Here is a 20,402-nt window from a genome sequence, read left to right as displayed (position 1 = left end):
TGTTGATCACACAAAATTTAGGGTATTAATTAATTAAGAAGAAAAATTATTCATAACTTGAGATTTTACTATATAAGTACATATAGTTCGTGGTATAATTATAATTTTTTATTTTTTCTTTTGAGAGACCCGTTAATCTATTTAAATATTATACAATTTATTATTGCTTTCTCTCGTTATTATCATTTTAAATTAGCAATTACAAAATTTAATCTTGAATATTTATATAAAACACAAAATAGATTCGAGTTAAGACATCGATTATAGTAAATTAACTTCTAAACAATAATTAGAAAACAATATATTATATTAGGTAGGCACTATATCAAAGCTAGGATTAGTGGAGAAACAAAATGCATGATGTGACAATATCTTAGGCTTTAAGATAAAACCTTGTATTAGCAATTCAATTATTAATACTAATCATATTATTCAAGACTTAATCATTGATGTTCTTGGAATATATAAGTAGGGTTAGATAATTAGTGATTAAGTGATGATAGATAATCTCGTAAAAAATTGGTAATTATTTTCTTATTTTTTAATAATTAAATAATTAATTAGTCGAAATATATTACTTATATTAGATATATTAGTTGTATATGCATTACAGATTTATTAATTATTAATTATTAATTATAACTCCATGATTATGGACACGTGCTGTTTTAAAGGTCCATAATTTCCATTGGGAAATTCTTGATGTAATAATATAATGTTTACAAGAAAAAATTCACTAACCTAAAAAATTAAGATCAATAATTAGTCCATGAATACGACCACTCGTCAATAGTTACATTTTTTTAATACACAGGGTAATGTGTATATATATATATATATATATATATGTATGTATGTATGTATATGACTACACAAATAATTACAATTAATCATACCTTCCACTAGAACTTTCGAGGGTCTCTCCCGTGAACGGTACTATAAACCAGAAGCAGTCCAGTAGGTATCACGTAAATGTACATACATATAAATATTATGTATTCACACATTATACAATTACAGATACCATATATAGCTTTATACATCACGACCTCATGTATATATACACGCAGATCAATTTCCTAACACAAATGTTGTTGTCCGCCACCTTTCCCCGCTTGTAAAATCACATGATCACGTACACATAATTGATATATATACATCCATATATATATATATATATATATTTAAATATTCAGAATCATATTATATGTGGATAAAAATAAAGGGTCGCAATCTTTCTAAAGCATATATAATTTGCTCTGCCAAGTGTGAGACATATAGATTCTTCTGTATTTATTTGTTTGAAAATTTATGAATTCGTTGTTATGAACAAATTAATTTTCTCTTTTCCAAAAATGGAAATGACCCACAAGAACTTAAAAAAAGAATGGTGGAGCTAATTTTCCCACCACCTTACCGTGCTTTATACTGTTTGATCGTAAGAAAAGAGAGGAGCTCGAGCACCGTCCGCGACCCGCTGCATGGACAAATTCAACACGCATGAAGAAAGAGCTAAGACAAGGGAGACAAGTCCATCAATGATGAATACAAAAGCTTGACTGTGATTTATCACAAAATTAAAAGCACATGCACCTTATATCTACATATATATATATATACACACACACACACACACATATATTATTTACTACAGCCAGTTTTTTCTGGTTTACCTTGAATGCATGGACTTTTCGATTTGACTACATTTATATATACCCTCATATTAGTATGGTATTGGGTATAATTTTCAGCTTTTATTTGAATTATATAATGGTAAGTAGTACACTTGATATGTATATGTATGTAGGTTAAAGAGGTTCGAATACAAAAGAATCCAGGAAGCAAAAGCAAGAATAGAGTACAGTACTAATCGATGCAAGAAAGAAGCCACTAGTCAGAGCGCTGCTAAACTTTGTTCTCGCAGACATTATAATATGAATAATTATGAAGCAGTTGCCTCACTAGATATTCCTATTATTATTATTATTATTATTACTGACTAAATTATTATATGTAATTTTGGGTTGGAATTTAATTTAGACATCGAACAGGGTGGTGCAGGGAGTGAGTCAGAGAATAACCAGTGAGGTCAGGTGGTCGGGCATGAGGGGTCAATGTGCAGGTCCCAGCCGTAGCCAGAGCCTCTCCTGGACCATTTTCGGGACCTTGTCAGCCGGAGTGCACCGCTCTTACCCTTGGCTAATTTGTTTCAATACATTCTACTAATTATTAAATAACCAGTAACGAAGTAAACAATATTATAATGAAAACACACACATATATATATAATAATTCTCAAAATCAACTTCATGCACAAGAAGACTGTGGTTTTAGTGATGAATTGGAATATCACATGTAAAGTCTGCAACCCCCTTGCTGTAAATAGAAGATAACAAGCTTACTAATTTGTTTATCAGTGATCTTAGTAATCTATATATATATATATATATATATATATATTGTTGAAATAATTTATACAATAAAAAAACCCTTCGTCTTAAGATTATAAATATATCTTTTAAATTTTCTAAGTGGTTTCTTACACTTTAAACATGATTATAAATCATACTTTCTCATACTACATGCGTTTAAAATTTTAAAAGTTATGTTAATACACACATATATATATATATATATCTATGTGCTAAAGGTTTTTTCAAGCTAACTACAAAAAAAGATTAAGTCTTTCGATTAATCTCTCTTTTCTCCTCCTATTTCTAACAAAATATTAACTAGAACTAGCATATCCACATATATATATATATGTATGTATGTGCTACTTTAAGTTAATTCAGATTAATAGGACATGAAATTCCCATCTAATAATTTACCACAACGGGGGGATTTGCAGCATACGCACTGCTACTACAATGGCTAAACTAGAAAGCAACCTCCTACACACTGTTTTGGTAGATAGTTCACACTACTACACTTCAAGTCAAAAGATGCCTTAAACTCTTACTTAACCTGCTAATCCCTTTAGCTAACACTTTACAACACTTCAAACACACCATACACAACGATCCAATTCCTGGCTTCTCTTCCTTTTCAACACCCGGCAGCTTTAAGGAAGTTGTCGAAAGGGCTGGCTGGAGGCAGTCTCATTGCCAAGCATGGGTCTTGACCTGGCAACTCAATGCCTCCAACAAGCCCGCTATCCATTGCTATCTGTATTAACACCGGTAAAATTTCAACACATGATATTAAGTCTAGATACGGAAAGCTTTAATGAATAAAATCAGTTTGAACTTCGGGTGAGGCGCGATCAACCATGTTTACCTTCCTAAGTGCTAAGCGCGCATCATCAGGGAAAAAAGTCGGGAGAGATTTGCCAGAACCTCTAGTTTGATGGTTTTCGTGGGCCAACCAATTTGACAGCTTCTTCCTTGTGCCTGTTCCAAATGTTTCACAATGCCTAGCCATGGTGTTGTAAGGGAGTGGTGATGTAGAGACAGTTGTTCCTGCTACTTGACCTGCAACTTCTAGTGCCTAAAAATGCATCATCACAATTATTAAAACAAGGACGAGAGGTTCTTCATATGCAAATTTCAGATGTCCATGCAAAGGAGAGGGTAGACTTTGAAAAGTGTACCGATTCCAAAAGCTGCCCAATGCTGATAACATGAGAGATAGAAGGTGAAGGAGGCATTCTAGGAATGAAGCGGGAGATGTCAGCAACAGACACTTCACTAGTTGCATCATCTTCGACATATGTACTCGTTGGAACATCCTGTTAAATAAGAAATAATAACAATGCTCTTCAGTTTGCCACTCCACAATCTATTTTCTCACATATAGAAGCAATTCTTCTGTTTGTAAGTAGTTTAATTGTGTCAAGAAATTAGATCATTTAACATTTAAATTATCGAGGTATAAAAATTGTCACTGAGACAGTACCTCGTCGAAGGAGAGTGACTCCTTCGAATGGGAAATCATTTGATTCTGGTCCAAGTCAAGAAGTGGCCGTGGACCAAAAATAAATGCATCATCGGGTGTGAATGGTTCAGACAGTTGCCTCCGCACATCATCATCCTCCATCTTGGTAAGTACATAAAATTAGACAAAGACCAATAAAAAGCCTTCAACAGAGACAGGTACCAAAAACACAATACTAAAATATTATACCTCGGTGATGGCAGACAAATGTCGAACAAAGATATCAACTATGAGCTTGTCAGATTCATGTACTTTGTTCCTTAACTCAAAGAGTATTGATGTAGCCATCTGATTATCGCTAAGAGATCCAAACTCTCTCACGTCCGCATGAGGTCTCAGATAGACTTGAAGGTCATCTGTAATGCCCAGAAAAGGATCAACCTGAAAAAGATAAGTACACTTGATGAGGTATTTGCCAAAAATTTAATAAAAATGAGGAAAAATACACTTGGATGAGACAACACAAGTAAAAATCACGAAGAAAAGAAAACTCACATCACTTGAAACTAAGGACTTGAGCAAGTCCTTCAAATCGGGAAAGTGATATGTATTAGCGGCAAACATCAACATGCCCATTGATAGAACGAAAATAGATCTCTTGCATGCAGGAGGCAGCATCCCTGATAAGAAGATAAAGGATATTAATCATATGTCTTACTCAAAAAATTTAATGGCTTCTTAAGAAGTCACCAATACCATTGTGAGGATCCAAACTTAAGTTCCTGAGGGACAAGAGAAGCTGAAAGAACTGAACCACGAGATTATCATTTGGATTCTGCAACATCACATATTTGAAGAACTGTTAATGATCAAAGTAAAAATTTACACTGGAGCTTAATTGAGCATCTTTACACCATAAAAATGGTTCAACTGTTCTGATAGCAATCGTAGGCATTATGGACTAACAGGACTGACCGAGAATAAAGAAGTCATAGGCATTGACTATGATCTACAGTGGTGAATGCAAATTATCTTAACATAATCACGGAATGATTACTTGAAAGAAAGATGAAGTTACAACTTGATCAATCAACTTTTAGATGGAACATTCAACCAGGTCCTCGTTCAGTTCAAAACTAGCATGATCCCCCAGAAGCAACAGTAAAATAATTTTCAAAAAGATTGAGGCAACATAATGTATGAATGGAAATTTTGAATATCACCTTTAAATGTAAAGAAGCAAGTGTTAACCCAAAAGAATGAGCAATAGCTTCAAAATTTGAAGGTAAATTATCAGGAAGAGTGGCTTGTATCCAGAAGGCAGATAGCAACTGTGCAATCTGATCTTCAGTGAGCTTCATAATATATGGTTCCTGCAAAGATCAAAGAAATGGACTGGTGAAATCAAAGACTTGGAGAAAATATATTACAACTAACTACATATAAGCACTTATGAGCTCCTTACAAAGAGAAACTGCTTACCACATCAGCGATGCTTGATTGGCCAGTAGTCCTGTCAATAATAGAGCTTAACTTGTAAAAGTTAGGGGAACTTTTGCGAGCACGCCCCTGTCTCCAGTCTTCCTCTGCAATGTCCCATCCTTTAAAATCATCATGAACATTATACCCATTCTTATCCTTTTTTGGACCATCCTTTTCTCTCTGGAGCTTTTCAAGTAGAGCTGTAATAGAAGCAAATGCTGATACAGTATCTGAACGCCCTTTCCGTTGTTCATAGAGATAACCAGATCGTACAGATGCAACTTCACATCGAGAATGATTAAATCTTGGAACAAGAAGAACTGAAAAGATCTGGTGTGCTCCTACACGTGCCTCGATGTTTGGATGCAGCATGACCTTCAAAAGTTGGACAAGAAGTGATTCTGGAAAAACCTGGGCAAAAGAACAACAAAATCATGGTTAGAACCTGCAATAATGGACTGGAAGAGGACTAGAGGATACAGACAAATATACCGTAGTCAACTTATGACAGATGCCCAAGTCTAAATGTTTATTCTAAAATCTCTAATTAAGCTATATGCTGTTATTTAGAAAACAGTAATTGGTTAAATTAGAGCTCAAAAACTACATTTCACCATTGTTTGAACATGAGGATCAAAATATGGCAATATGAAGTCATTTAACTACTTAACTGTATTAAAATAGTTCCCAATTACTTTGTATACTTTGCCAAAAATATAAAGAAGTAATCTTAAAACCCAAAAAAAAAAATGAAGGAATGAAGAAGAAGGAGAACATATCATCCTTTGTCAACCTGCTGGGATTGTGAGGACAAGGATGCTAAAGAAATCATATGAGCAAGCACCAACAATGATCCGATGGCTGCCCGGGCAACAATTCCTGAAGATGGTAGCTTCTCCAATGTGATTGCCATCATGTCGTATAACGGCCGTGCATCCCCAATCTAGTAAAAGACCATAAAAAATCAATTGAACTGGGAGGAAAACAAAACAACAAATATATGTTCCACTAAAACTTCAAACTACCCTTTTTGCTATCTCAAGTAAGCAATCTTCGATAGAATTTTGCAGTGTGACATTCAAGTTCATCTCTTGCTCTCCAACTGACTCAGCTGTGGCCTGAAAGCTTTTTCTCAAATGCCTGCACAGATCACTAACAAAACCAATTTCTGATTGCGCTGCTCCTGATTTAATCTGCCGTGCTAGAACAGCAGCAACTTGTATTACATGAGATTTCATTTGGGAATCATGAGTGACATTCTTGTGGTCTAGATGACGTATCACAGCAGATAAAACCAATTGCTGATTCCCTGGAATCAAGTGTCAGACATCCAAATTTTAATCCTAATCTTCGCACAAGAAAATAATTCTTGACACAGCAAGAACTAAATGATACGAAGAAAATACCTGAATTCTCCATCAAGTATGACATATCAGACAAAACAATATTAGCCAGGCCCTGCCTCAGAACCCAGTGCCTTTTAGAATCAAAATAGGTAAACATAGGATCCAACACACGACGCACTGTTGTACTCTCTTTAGCCAGTTCCACCATTCTCTGAACGCAAATTTGAGCCCATACTTTAGGTTTTTCTCTCTCTTCTCTATATAGAAATAAGGGTTAGCAAATGCAAGAAAACTGGAAAGAAATTTATGGCACCAACAGAAGTGTTAAAACTTTTAATAAATTGTGAAAGGAAACTGTTCCATTATTCTTTATAAGCTTCCAAATGAATACCTTGTCAGAAGCGAAGGATCTTTTCTTTCAGGCCGAGGCCTGATCATCAAGCAGCTAGGACTGGACTCACTACCACCAGGCCCACCTCTGCCTTCACATCTAACCACTTCATCAACCCAATTGTGATGTGACTCACCTCTCTCATCATCGTTTTCATTACTTGTGTCTGGCTCGTAGTTGTCTAACGTGGCATGTACTATCTGCATGTTATGAACACTAACCAGTAAATACAATGCCTATCATTAAAAAAGAAAAAGAGAAGCTTTTGTTTTTTTTTATATCTAAGAGATAATACAAATGACCAATTGTTTTGTGATAGAAAAAAAAATGCAATCGTCAGTTTGATCACCCTACATGTACATTCTGACATATTTTATCTAGATTTAGTCATTCAATCATCCCATCAACAAAAATAAGATCTAAATGTCTCTAGTTACATCAGAAATTGAAAGATACTACACAACATAATGTAGCTTTAGAAGAAGTAAATTAAGCATGCAGACCTCATCAAAAGCAGCAAAGATATAGGAAAACTCCGTCATGAACCATACCTACAGAGGAAGAAATATATCAATCAATATTCCAAGTCAACAAAGATGTAAACACCAATAAGAGCTTAAAAATTAAAATCGCCCATTATTAAACAAAAAGCTTGGAAAATAACAATAACAAATTGACTTGGTCAGGGGACATTAGAAAACAAAAATTAATGAAGGAGCTCAAAACTATCATGTTACCATGGCCGAAAGGCACTCCAAGCTTGATGCCCTCAAACATTGCTTTTGTTGTTCTTCGCCAATCTCTTGTGCCAGCTTACAGACTTTCTCAACAAACTTTTCTATGTTGTGCGTGTAAGTGCCATCTGTCTGCTCATTTAGAGGGATAAGATGTGAGCAGAATGTGGGAAATAATAGCTGAGTGCAGATTAGGATAGATATCATATTCACACTGAATGACAAAAGAAAATGTTTTCAGACATCTACAACCCAACATTTGATTACTAAGAGAAAAAAGGATGTGGCTAATCCTTGCTTTCTGGGACCAGAAGACTGAATGCAAGTCACTTAGAACAATAAAACTGATATATACATACTTCTCAACATACAAGGGGTGGACAGCTGGACAACATCAAATTTGCTAATGCAACACAAAAGAGACATATGAATAACACTTCCTCAACAAAAGAGTTCAGGCAGGATTGCATGCTCCATCATAATTTTACCTGACTATAAATGAACCTTGTCAAGGTTTGGCATCCAAGCATCCTCGTAGCATCTTGCTTAGAGTTGTCCAGCAGTTCACTAACGATATTCAGCAGACTTACAGCAAAATATGCTCTGGAAAAAGAAATAGTCACAGGTGAGAATTCACCAAGAATGCATTTCTTCCTGGCACACATTGTAACATTTGTTTGTGATGACAAGTAATGCCAAGGACGGAAAAATGGAAGAAAAAATCACATTGAATTCCCTTTGCTAATTACAGAATGGTATTTGTTAAACAATTAGTAGTTCAGCCGAGAAAATTGTAGTTGAATTATGTAATATATAAAGATAGTCAAACCAGTCTAGTCGTTTTTTTACAAAAAAAATTCAGAAAAAAAAAAGAAAAAAGAAACAATAATATGCTAGACTTACATTTGCTCTTTACACAAGCAGAGCATTTTATTATAAGCCTCTGTGATGATAGTGATGAACTTGATGTGGTCGGCTCGAAGTTCTTTGCAGCATCTCTCTTCGAGAAATTTTGCAATCTGAGATTAAAAAAATGAAGCCATTCATATTGCTTTCAAGGAAAAAGTTATTTCTATCAACAGAACATACATAAGGTTGATAATGTTACCACCTTTGGTATACGAAATGGGTTTTTTGCAGCATATTCACACAATTTGACAATTTTTCTCTCATTTAGGGGACCATCCTGCATTACATATCGGAGTTTAACTTCATCATCACAGTTTAAAGCAATAGGCTCCATAGTATGATACAGTTTGAAAAGATCATACTCAAGTTAAGTTCCTTTTCAAGGAAAAAAAATGGAGCACCCATCTCTATCGAAATCAAGAATGCTATACGTAAACAATCTACAGAGTAGTATAATCATTTACAACCCACTAGTTTTCAAAGAATGAACAAATAAACCTGTGCTTGCTTAGATTAGACAAATCAGAAACAAAATGATAACATCAATGTTAACTTTTATTACCAAAATTACATGTCAAACAGCTAAATCATCAAGAAATTTCCCAAAAAGAGAGCAGATAAAGAAGAATGAAACAATAATGATGCTCACAAGGGATTTGGGAAAGATCTCCGCAAGCAATTTCTTGTAACGCTTCACGGGTTGGCGAGATCTAGACCTCAAAGCAGGGCAGCACACACACATGCTCCCGCATGCTGGGAAAATCTTCCTGGAAACGATCCCCATTTTCTGTGCGCTCTCAAAAAAACAAAGAAGAAACCAGTGAATAAAGTGGGAAAATGAAAAGAGACCCGATAAAATCTTTCACCCAGTCACCAAAGCCATGAACCATATGTAAGAGACAGAATGCACAATAGCCAGAAGAAGGCTAGACTAAAATGCTTGGAACCACAAGGAAAAAACGCCTAACTGAAAACAAAATGAAAATTTATTACATGGCAAGAAACTGAAGCAAGACTCTGGAAACCTAATTGCAACAAAGAAAAATAAAAGAGCGAGAGCTCAAAATGACTTAGAAACAATAATGTTAACACCAACCAGCTAGACAAAGCAGAAATTGTAAGACTAACATAAGAACAAAACACATACTACTAGTAACTAGACATAAACCAAAACACTGTACAGAAAGGAGAAAACGAAATACCCAGATGACAAAAACTTCAAAAAAGCTCATTAAATTCAAAAAACAAACACAAAAGAGATCCATTTAACAGGAGAAAAAACACATTAGAAAACAGGCACGGCAAAACATTAACGCACCTTTCCCCGCAGAGGCAGATCTGCAAGCAAGAGAGGAGAACCAGAAAAATGGAACTTGAAGAAGGAAAAGCAGCAAAGCACACACGAATAGACGTTACAGAAGAACAATTTGATCAGAGAGAAATAGAGAGCAGAGAGAGAGAGCAGAGAGAGAGAAAAGGGCGCGTGGATTTAGAACAAATGATATAACGAGGACGAAGGAGAAAGACAGTAGAATCACGTGATGTGTCAGTTTTCTTAATAATATTATTAGACTGGTAAAGTAAGGTACTGTGTCTGTCCAAGACCTTCGCTTTAGACCTCGTTAGACCGATTTCCGCTCCCCAAAACACCCACCATAGCTAAAAACTAGGACCATAGAACATACATTTTCTTGGTAAAGTTCCAATCTTTTTCCCTCCGTGATATTTTTTTGTTCTGTAAGCATCTGCTCATTTGAATATAATCTCTTTTCAACCGGATAAATGCTTTCTCATACTTTTTGGGACAAAACAAACATGAAACCAAAAGAAAAGTTGGCCACTTTATTTCAAACTCTGGTTTTTTCTAGCTTGTTGTTAATGTTAATTATAACAGAATGGAAAGTTTTCAACTTTATCTTAAAAAAAACTCTTGTTTGGTAATTAACCAACCCATTAATGCCTTTTCTTTTCTAACTTGCCTCAATTTTCCTTTAAGAAAAAAAAAATTATATATTTATTAAATAATAATACACATATTAATTATAAAAAATACAAATTATCTTTTAAAATATATATATATATATATATATACAGAAATCCAATCTGATTGAAACCCATTAACTTTTTTAGAATGATAAACAAGAATAATTAATTATTTTTTTATATATTAAACTATTTACTTTTTAACAGTAAAAATATATTTATTTAAACTTTTTTTTTACAAACAATTGTAAATGTATGTTTATTTTGTTTTTTTTCAATAACTTTATTTTCAATGAACTAAACCAAAAAGTGGAATCAAATAATTAATAACATTTGATAGAATTTCCATTGATAATTCCAATGGCAAATTAACTATTATAAAGATTCAATTAGTTTAGCCGGCAGCGGTTTGATTCCAAGTCTAATCCCATTTTAAGTCATGATTTCACTTTAAAATATTGCTTGGAGTCAAAGCCATAGTTGAGATTAGTTCAAAGAGAGAATATAATATAGTGCATTGTGTATAAATCTACTCCCATAGTTCATAACCAGAGTTTTCTTTTAAAAAAATTATAGTAAAAAAAATTTATCAAAAAAAAATGACTCAGAAGATATTATAGTTTGTTGATCGTACATTATTTAATAAATGATATTTAAATATCAACCATAATACAATAAAAAATAATATACCAATCATTGAGAGGTAATTATTGGTTGATATATATATATATATGGAAGTATAACCTAACAAGGGAAGTTTGATGGGTTAGAAGTTATATGGGAAGGTCCCACAAAGGGACTGTAAGCATAGATTATATGGGAAGGATTGGTTGATATATATATATATATATATATATATATATATATGTGGGGCAAAGATTATATGGGAAGGTCCCACAAAGGGACTGTAAGCATAGGGTGGAGTAGATAAATTATTTAATATGAAAGCAACAGAGTGAAATTACCATAAAACTGGGGATGACTGGTCAATGTGGAGTTGGGAAGAGAACACTACTTGTGATATGGCATCATCCTCCCTCTCTCTCTCTCGACCGACTGTGACATTACCATAACTCAAATGATTCTTAAAGGGCCAAGTCTGAAATAATGAAAAAATTCAGTACAACTGCCAACTATATAAAGTCATCAATGATTTGGGGCTTTGAAACATTGGACCCCTTACCTTCTTCGATTTGGGTTCATCAGCAACGCCAAGAAAATTTGCTAAAAAGTAAAATATAATATCATCATCATCATTCTGTTTTATAACTTGTGATAAAAGTTTATATATTTGTTGAAAACTCAATAGACAATCAAATTATACTCTAAAAAAACACTTTCATAACAAATGTTTTAAAATTTTCTAACATAAAGTTATTGTAAACATGATTGTAGTAGCAGTACCTCGAGATCTCGAATTTGGGATCTCGTAAATTGGTTGGTGGAGCCATTTACAGCCGAATATTAAAAATCCGAGAAAAGGAACAACCTAAGAAAACATCAAAATCAACCAGTTCTCGGATTTTCCAGCTAAAAGTCACAACCAAGCAAATTCCATCCTCATCCATGTTTGTCCATCAATGACCCACGCAATATTTTGGCCGCAGATTATCAAGAATCTCTGCATACTCGATTGGAGTTGCATCATCACAAAGTACTTCATCCCATATCCTGAGAAGATCTGTTTCGAGGACAATTCAGTCATTATGGTTAGATCCATTTCAAAGCCAAAACTTAAAATCTATACAATCTTCACTCCCAAGCTACTATCACTTCGTTAAGAAAGAATCATAGAGTTTATAAGTTGTAATTTTCTGGACATCTTATTCAGATTACTATTCTGTTTTTATACACAAAAATAGTTACGTCTCTAAGAATAATGACTTCCCTAATTGAACGTCACTATCCCCACATCCTAACTTCACACTTAATCCTAATAACTAATTATATTACTAAACAAATCTAATTTTCTTCTAGCAGTCATGTCTCATCCCATCAAACATGCGTCAGTCACCCATCAGCCACATTTTTGTTGTTTCCTCATCCCATCAGACACGCGTCAGTCATCCTGCAGCTATGTGCTAATCAACCCCAGCAGCTATGTAGCTCATAAGATTTTTTTTCCTAGATGAAGATTAAAACCATAGGCCACCAACTAACACATCGCGAGTGTTCCAGGGTAGCCTTTGAATTACGAGCAACTAAAATAAATTGTTTTCATATTATACACTACAACTACTTTGCGTACAGCCAGGAGTAAACACATAAAAATTTTCATAGTGGTGGATCAAACAAAAAAGTGTCACTCAAGCATCATTTCTAGATATAAAGTTCACTTTCTGGTATCACCTCAATAGCAAAAGGAAAAGGCCATTTCCACATAAAAGGGTTGTAGACTACAGCTATACAACTTCTTTTAACATACAAGAAAGTTGGTTTTCAGGAATATACCGGCTCTATCTGCAGATGAAAGACACATGATCAGCATATTAAATCTTGGGACTTCTGTTAAATTCTCTATATATCTGATAGCTAAGTCCATTTCTTCTCTGTGGAAAGAAACGAACAAAAAAGGCAGTCATACATCCATTTGAACTCAAGCTCAGAACAAACAAGGAAATAAAACATCTATTTACCTGAAAAAGGTAGAGATACATTTGATGATATCTACAAGCATAGAAGCAGTCAATGCATTTTTAAATATCTTCGGTAATGCGGTTGGAGATGTAACCTAACAATTCCAGTAAATGTAAAATTAATAACATGATAAAACAATCAGTTAATCTTTAACTTAGTCATCAATGTAATGCAGATAAGGATCCAAAAACAAGACCATGGTTGAAATTGAGGCTCATTTAACATTTATGCTTGACAGGCACAATTGTAAAGATAACCAAAACATAAGAACCAGCTTACAGGTGCACCATCAACCTGTGGTTAGAACACACTGGTAGTGTCATCCATGCTTGAATATAACTTACAAAACATCAATTTTCAGTTTGATCGAGGACCAACCTTCAATAACTGAGCCTGTAATGCACGATCACCAGAAAAACCTCTCCAAGAGTTCTCAAACTGATAAGCCGTATTTGGTGGTGTGATGTTTCTTGCAGCTTCAGCCTTTGCTCGGGAAGCTGCTCGGGAAGCAAGCTCTTGAACTGATGCATTCAACCGCTGCTTTCTCATATTATGATCTTGCTGTGGTACATAAAAAAGTCATCAAGTATTAAAATATAGCAAGAAGCACAAAGGCCATTGATAAAATGTACAGAGCTAAACAAAGAGCAACATGAAATAGGCCAAGATGTCAATGTAAAAACTAATCTAATGTAGCTATTTGCCAATAGTGATTAAGATCACCGCCAATAAATACGAACTACTACTTCTAGACAGAAACAGTATCCAGCACCAAATAAATTATCAATATTATAGTATGAAATTCTTTTTCGAGTAAAAGAGACCTAAACAAAGTGAATCTTAGTATATACTGTAAATTCTAATCTACATCAAAGAAATCTTCTTTGACATAAATTGCTATAATGCAAAATGAATGATTTTATAGGGCACGAAAGAATTGATGAACTTTATAATAGTTAAATAAAATATGTCCCTGCATACCTAATTCAGCCCTCTAGTCATTTGCTTTTTCTAGTCAAGAAAACTATATCCTCATTGGACAAGTAATTATTGACTTAAAAACGATAGAACTCAGATAGCATGAACTTACAGGCAAGGAAGTTCAAGTGAATGAATACTACAAAAACACTTGCCTCCAGGCATCCAAAAATTATGAAAGGGGAAGAACAATGCTGACTAATCCATACCACAGAAAATAGTTTTACTTGGTTAATCAAAACAATTGCAGCCATCAAGGCAAAAGAAGGAGCAATTGCGAAAGTCGGAGTAATAGGTAGAATAAGTCAAACCTTAGCATCCATTGGACTAGAACTCTGAGTGGCACCTGCAGGAAGGCCTTCGCTTCTACTGCCCCTCCTGATATTTTTATTCTCTACTTCCTCTATATGTAAGGATGCCTTTCCAGAGGCTTGACCCTCATTCTCCTGATAATAATGTTTAAGAACTTAAAATAAAGAAATCATCTCACAAATTGAAATAAACCAATCAATTTCTTCACCACCTACAAAAGAGGAAAGCATCTTCGAATTTATTCGTCAATTGTTTGTGATACTTGAAATGTATATTCGGCACATTACATTCTGGAAGAAAGCAATAAATATTCTTTGCAACTAAGGACACAGGCAAATTCTTGCCTTGGGTGCTTAGGGGAAATGAATTTTAGGGAAATATCCTAGCTACTGATACCTTAGGGTGAACCGCTTTAACTGCAGCTCTCTCATCTTTTGAGATGGAATGAGCCCCATTTTGACTGACTGTTGCCTCTGGGATCCTGGTCTTTTGTGCTCCCTGTGCAGGGCTTCTCATGGCTCCAGATGCCTTCTTAAGAATGTCCTGGGAATAAAAATACTAGCATTGAAGTTGACATAACAACTTGTAATTAAATTGAATATATAAATTAGAACATAGATTCAATGTAACAATATAATTGGAACATATATTCAATGTAATTAAGTTGAATATATAAATAAGAACATATATTCAATATAAGAATCTCTCGGTAATCAAGATCATATACATTCTCTATAGCTATCTAACTATGACGGAAACAGTTCAAAAGAAAATAAACATTCCTAACATAAAAGTAGGTTGTAAGCCAGAAAGTAGAGAAGTAACAATCAATGCTTACTTTCTCATACAAAGATTTAACATCAGCATGCTGCTTCTTGAGCTCTTGATTATTAGGCTCCAACCGCATCGCAAATTCAGAATCTGCAGTATATTATTATATTTATCCCTAGCTAAATCAATAATAATCAACTTGGATTCAATAAAACATAATTCATTTACATCTTAAGATGGATTAACAAAGGCACGGTTCAGAGTTTACATACCCTCCATGGATGCTTTAAGCTTTCCAAGTTCTTTCCTAGCCACTGCTCGGCGTGAATATGCTTTTACATAGCGGTCATCAAGATTTAAGGCCTCTGTACAGTCATCCTCAGCCTCTTCAAATCTAAATTGAAACAAAATGAAAATGAGAAGTGAAGTTGTTAGAGGAAGCCAACTCCACTTTTCAAATAGCCGTTATCTCACATTTTGCAAAAGCAGTAATATGGAATTCTGTTCCTTCATAAATATACTTTCTGGGCATTACAGCAAAAATCATGTAAAAGAATAATATACTTGCCTTCTGATTTTAAGATAGGCCATTGCTCTATTTGCATAAGCTACAGCTGTTGGTGACAGTGCAATGCTTCTTGAATAGCAGTCAATAGCTTCATTAAATTTCTTCTGTTTAAAATACTCGTTACCCTGTATGAAGAAATATACTGCACTGTTCAGCAAACCAACCTAGTTCACCAGACCTACATATTGATTAAAAATTAGGCTTACTAGTTCTTTCTCTGAAGTAGCATCTGGAAGAGACTCTTCGGATCCACAACTTGATATACGACTAAGTGCATCATTATATCTCAAATAATCATACTGTCCTGAATTACTTCTTGAAGACTCAGCTACTGTAGCTTTTCCAATAGATTTGTGTTTCTCAGCAGGCTTTCGAGGAGATGATACATCAAGAAATTACATTAAGTACTTGCTAACACCAACACATGCATGAAAAACAAGATGATAATACCATACAATTATAAGAATGAAATAAACCAAGTTATGCTCTTTCCCGAGCTTTTTAGACTGAAGCTAACAATAGAACAAAAGTAATACCACGAACACACAAATAAAGAGAACAGCACGCAATAAGGACAAGTGCACTGAAATTTAGAGGAGCTACACACTAAAAAACAAATACCAACTTATCCTTATCAGGAGCATGCCGTTTCAAATTTTTGTCTTTGCCCTTAAGCGAAAGTTCCCAATCCTGCAAATCATTCAAAAATCCCTGGAACTCCTGGAAAAAGGTAGGACCAAGAAAAAAATACTAACAATAAATAAACATATTACAATAAGTCGCAGACACGAACCAAAACGATTCATAACTTAAATCACATTATTAGCCCTCAAACATTTCATAAAAAGAAGAACGCTCAAACATGCATCTTTTTATCTAAGAAATCTCTCTCTCTTTTAATTTTAGCAGAAGAGATACCAGTAAGCATAACCACCAAACGAAGAAAAAACAATTATATATTTAGCGGAAAGAAAGTCCCGGGGTTAAACAGTAAGAGAATGGCAATTAGAACTCAGAAGAAATATAAAATAGAACGATAAGCGCCTCGATGTTTCAGTTCCTCAGTATCGAACAGAGTAAATTGAATTCTAAATGCTGTTTAGAAATTTAAGGGACACGTACCAGAGCTTGGTCCCGGCCGTGTTTGCTTGGAACCCTAGCCATAGCACAGTTCACAGAGAGCGAGGCAGCGAGGAGCAGCAGCGATGAATCTGGAAGAGAGGAGCGAAGAGGGGAATTTTTATTTTCGAGTTTTATATATAGCTTTTGATGCTAATCAAAACGCACAGTTTTGAGCCATTTGTTGGGCCTGGGCTGATTTGACTTCTAATCAGGGTCTCGACCCGATGGAGATTTTGCTTGCGCAAAGGGAAAGCTGAAATTGAAATATAGCAGATCGCAAAATCAGTCTCTTCGCTACTTTGCTTTCTTCTTCTCTACCAGAACAACGAATCCATAACCCAAATCGAAATGAATGTAAGTTTCTCTCTTTCAGTCTGGCTTTCTTGCTTATAATATGCTCATGTTATTATCCTCTGTTCTTCATTTTTAATCAATATTGTGCTTTTCCTGTTATTTTTCAAGCAGTTCACCGCTTCGAAGGGGAACGATCATGGGCTGCTGGGCGCTGAATCTGACTCTCAAAGAACTCAGTATGCTCTTTCTCTTGCAGATAAATGTGTATATACGGTTGTTTAAATACACAAACACCACGCCTGTTGCGTATATCTATGTGCATAGGAGTAAGGTTTTTGTTCCCGGGTATTGGGGATTTTTTTTAATCAAGGTTTTTCTTTTTTGTTTATTCGAAATTTGGGTAGGTATCCTTTCGTTACTGGGACATCAGTGATAGCAATCAAGTATAAAGATGGGATTTTGATGGTTGCTGATATGGGAGGTATGGCCCATGATTTCGCATATTTACAATTGTCAGGTTTAATTTAACCGTATACGTTTACAAATTTGTTTTATTCTCTAAGGCTAGTAATGGCTATCTTCTTGTTTGTAATCGAACCTAATGCGCCTAATTCTGCTTCCTCCGGTTACAAACATAAACACGTAGATGTATATTTGTGGGTGCTACAATCTGTAAATAGCTAAACTCATCTTAATTTCGTGACAGAATAGCGTAAAATTGAAGTTCGGGTTTTGCTGTTGATACTACTGGTTTATCAAGAGATGAAAAACTTGTGCATGTCTATTTCTGCATCTGCATCTATACTATCAAGTAGCATATTTGTGATAAAATCGTGTTATCTTTTGGTTGTTGAGGGACTTCGACTAATTAGAAATTTTTTGAATTTGTTGAAGAATGTAAACTCTATCCTTTTACAATTTCCTTCTCTTATTTTGTTATTAATCTATGCCTTTGAACTGCATTTTGAGCAATTACCAAATATGACTAGAGGTAGGTATCTCTGGCTTTGCATCAGATGAAGGAATATGCACACATTCTTTTTTTTTTTCCTTTTATTTGTCGATGGTGTAGGATTTGGGATACAATAGTGTGAAAGAAGTAAACAATGGAAGTAGAAGCCTTTCTTCCTTTTCTAATCATTAATTGTTTGGGGTAACTGCTATTTTGTCTTTATGGATGTCAAGGGATGAGCATTGTTTTTGGTAAAACCAATATACGTTTATGTTACTGATTTTTGCTGACAGCTCTACTTTTATTCTGTTCTTATGTCTAGGATCCTTTGACATCTTCAAATAACTTTTATTTTTTCTTTTGCATATGGCCTTACACTTATCTAGACTTAGTTCTTTAATTTTTACCAATAGCTGTTTTGAGGTCTTACTGCTAAAATTTCATTTGATACTGTAATGATGACAAGGAAAGTCCCTTTTTTCATGTTTGCGGTATGTAATTTTGCAGGTTCATACGGGTCTACCCTACGATACAAGACTGTTGAGCGGATTAAGCCTATTGGCAGGCATTCTCTGCTCGGCGCTAGTGGAGAAATCAGTGACTTCCAGGAGATTTTGCGTTATCTTGATGAGCTCATGTAAGTATTGCTTATTCATATATTGCAGAGATTTTCAGTGTTTTGATTTGCGACTTCTGACTCTGTTTCTGTTTGTTTTGACATTGTTATGTTTGCAGACTGTATGACAATATGTGGGATGACGGAAACTCTTTGGGGCCTAAAGAGGTGCACAACTATTTGACCAGGGTGATGTATAATAGGCGTAACAAATTTGACCCATTGTGGAACTCACTTGTCCTTGGTGGGGTGAAGAATGGAACAAAATACCTTGGCATGGTAGGCCTGTGTTTTCTTCTGAGTTCTGATGCTTAGCAATGACCTGTAGCAGCTTTAAGCATACGACTCACTTGCAATAACTTGGCTATACAGGTCAGTATGATAGGTGTTAATTTTGAGGACAATCATGTAGCAACTGGGTTTGGAAATCACCTTGCACGACCAATTCTTCGTGACGAGTGGCGTGAAGACTTGAGTTTTGAAGAAGGTGTGAAGTTGCTGGAGAAATGCATGCGTGTGCTTCTGTACCGTGATAGATCTGCCGTTAACAAACTGCAGGTTTGTCTCTTTGGTTTTATTTTGTGATTCTTATTCATCCTCTTTCTGAACATGTAAGACCACCTAGTATCTGTTTTTAAAAATTGTTCCCAAGTTATAGCAAGGCCCATACGACAGTGTGAAAATTACACAACCCCTATGAATCCTAGTCTCTTAAATTTTGAAATTCTAATTGTGGCATTAGAGTTATAGATCTTGAAAATGAGTTTCCTCCCTTCCTCAAACTGAAAGCATCGTATAAAAACTCTGTTGCATCTGAGCTTGAAAAATTCAAAATACCACCGTGTTCGTTAACTAGATTGTTTGCTTCAAAAAGTAAGGAGTTCAATTTGGGAGTGAAGTGCTGTTTATATTGATTCTCTAATACGTTTGATATCCAAACTCTGCAGATAGCAAAGATCACAGAAGAAGGCACAACAATTTCTCAGCCATACTCATTGAAGACCTTCTGGGGCTACTCGGCATTCCATAATCCAACTGCGGGTGCAGAAGGATCTTGGTAACAGGCTTGCAGTCAACTTGTGTGGAATTTCCTGCCCTTGAATTGTTGTGGGTTGTAGAGACATGAAACTAGTAGTTAGGTTTTGATTGAAAAATCACAGTGCATTGAACTGTTTGTTTTAAGCTTATGAACTGTAAGGTTTTCCTACACCAGAATGGCATGACTGTTCTTATGAGAAACAACCTGATTGTTGGGAATCCTTTTGGTCATAATTGGGCGGATTACCATTTATCACTTTTCTTGGCTTCTTCAGTTTTTTTTTTTATCCTCATGCATCTACTCTGTGTATGGTTTTATCATTGTGTATGCTATTTTTTTTTATATATTTGGAATTATACAAGTTCTAATACTACCCTTGAAATTGAAATTTT

The 20,402-nt window shown here is 34.9% G+C and overlaps 3 protein-coding genes across 7 annotated transcripts; 1 reads left to right on the top strand and 2 right to left on the bottom strand.

Annotated features, from left to right (window-relative positions):
* Positions 1-2,802: 2,802 nt before the first annotated feature.
* Positions 2,803-10,269, bottom strand: LOC110815414 (protein SEMI-ROLLED LEAF 2). Its single transcript, XM_088214776.1, has 20 exons — positions 10,057-10,269; positions 9,388-9,525; positions 8,941-9,015; positions 8,733-8,848; positions 8,318-8,432; positions 7,833-7,961; positions 7,599-7,646; positions 7,096-7,295; positions 6,765-6,961; positions 6,384-6,667; positions 6,152-6,301; positions 5,359-5,769; positions 5,100-5,249; positions 4,633-4,711; positions 4,432-4,556; positions 4,126-4,317; positions 3,898-4,038; positions 3,593-3,730; positions 3,280-3,489; positions 2,803-3,168 (listed from the first exon to the last, which is right to left on the bottom strand). Exons 2-20 carry the CDS (start codon positions 9,520-9,522, stop codon positions 3,049-3,051), a joined length of 3,015 nt encoding a protein of 1,004 aa, XP_088070902.1. The 5' UTR covers positions 9,523-9,525; positions 10,057-10,269; the 3' UTR covers positions 2,803-3,048.
* Positions 10,270-11,551: 1,282 nt separating this feature from the next.
* Positions 11,552-17,249, bottom strand: TPR5 (Tetratricopeptide repeat (TPR)-like superfamily protein). 5 transcript variants are annotated; one of them, XR_015817510.1, is made up of 14 exons: positions 17,110-17,249; positions 16,609-16,707; positions 16,194-16,355; positions 15,988-16,112; positions 15,692-15,813; positions 15,487-15,569; positions 15,045-15,191; positions 14,648-14,782; positions 13,737-13,919; positions 13,358-13,452; positions 13,173-13,270; positions 12,126-12,402; positions 11,905-11,945; positions 11,552-11,820 (listed from the first exon to the last, which is right to left on the bottom strand). XR_015817510.1 is itself a non-coding variant. In XM_022043311.2 (12 exons), exons 1-12 carry the CDS (start codon positions 17,149-17,151, stop codon positions 12,299-12,301), a joined length of 1,395 nt encoding a protein of 464 aa, XP_021899003.1. In that variant the 5' UTR covers positions 17,152-17,249; the 3' UTR covers positions 12,040-12,298. The 5 variants fall into 5 exon arrangements, 2 of the variants coding, with proteins under 2 accessions (XP_021899003.1, XP_088070900.1); XR_015817511.1 differs by having other exon boundaries at positions 11,552-11,777; XR_015817512.1 differs by lacking the exon at positions 11,905-11,945 and having other exon boundaries at positions 11,552-11,777.
* Positions 17,250-17,324: 75 nt separating this feature from the next.
* Positions 17,325-20,265, top strand: PBG1 (20S proteasome beta subunit G1). The gene is made up of 7 exons (XM_088214775.1): positions 17,325-17,463; positions 17,575-17,639; positions 17,808-17,884; positions 18,863-18,992; positions 19,091-19,250; positions 19,344-19,529; positions 19,919-20,265. Exons 1-7 carry the CDS (start codon positions 17,458-17,460, stop codon positions 20,030-20,032), a joined length of 738 nt encoding a protein of 245 aa, XP_088070901.1. The 5' UTR covers positions 17,325-17,457; the 3' UTR covers positions 20,033-20,265.
* The last annotated feature ends 137 nt before the right edge of the window (positions 20,266-20,402 follow it).

Source organism: Carica papaya, chromosome 3 (genome assembly GCF_054855325.1).
Source record: "Carica papaya isolate Zhongbai chromosome 3, ASM5485532v1, whole genome shotgun sequence".
Classification (NCBI taxonomy): Eukaryota; Viridiplantae; Streptophyta; class Magnoliopsida; order Brassicales; family Caricaceae; genus Carica; species Carica papaya.
Note: the sequence above shows the minus strand (reverse complement) of the source record. Positions and strands in the feature narration are given on the sequence as shown.

Excerpts from the sequence above, each read along its gene's own strand:
- LOC110815414 (XM_088214776.1), bottom strand. The coding sequence starts at position 9,522 with ATGGGGATCGTTTCCAGGAAGATTTTCCCAGCATGCGGGAGCATGTGT. Across the intron at positions 7,647-7,832 it reads TGGAGTGCCTTTCGGCCATG|GTATGGTTCATGACGGAGTT; the intron begins GTAACATGATAG and ends CTTCCTCTGTAG. Across the intron at positions 6,302-6,383 it reads TACTTGAGATAGCAAAAAGG|ATTGGGGATGCACGGCCGTT; the intron begins GTAGTTTGAAGT and ends GTCTTTTACTAG.
- TPR5 (XM_022043311.2), bottom strand. The coding sequence starts at position 17,151 with ATGGCTAGGGTTCCAAGCAAACACGGCCGGGACCAAGCTCTG. Across the intron at positions 16,113-16,193 it reads CTACTTCAGAGAAAGAACTA|GGTAACGAGTATTTTAAACA; the intron begins GTAAGCCTAATT and ends TTCTTCATACAG. Across the intron at positions 14,783-15,044 it reads TTAAAGCGGTTCACCCTAAG|GAGAATGAGGGTCAAGCCTC; the intron begins GTATCAGTAGCT and ends CATTATTATCAG.
- PBG1 (XM_088214775.1), top strand. Across the intron at positions 18,993-19,090 it reads CGTTATCTTGATGAGCTCAT|ACTGTATGACAATATGTGGG; the intron begins GTAAGTATTGCT and ends TTATGTTTGCAG. Across the intron at positions 19,530-19,918 it reads CTGCCGTTAACAAACTGCAG|ATAGCAAAGATCACAGAAGA; the intron begins GTTTGTCTCTTT and ends CAAACTCTGCAG.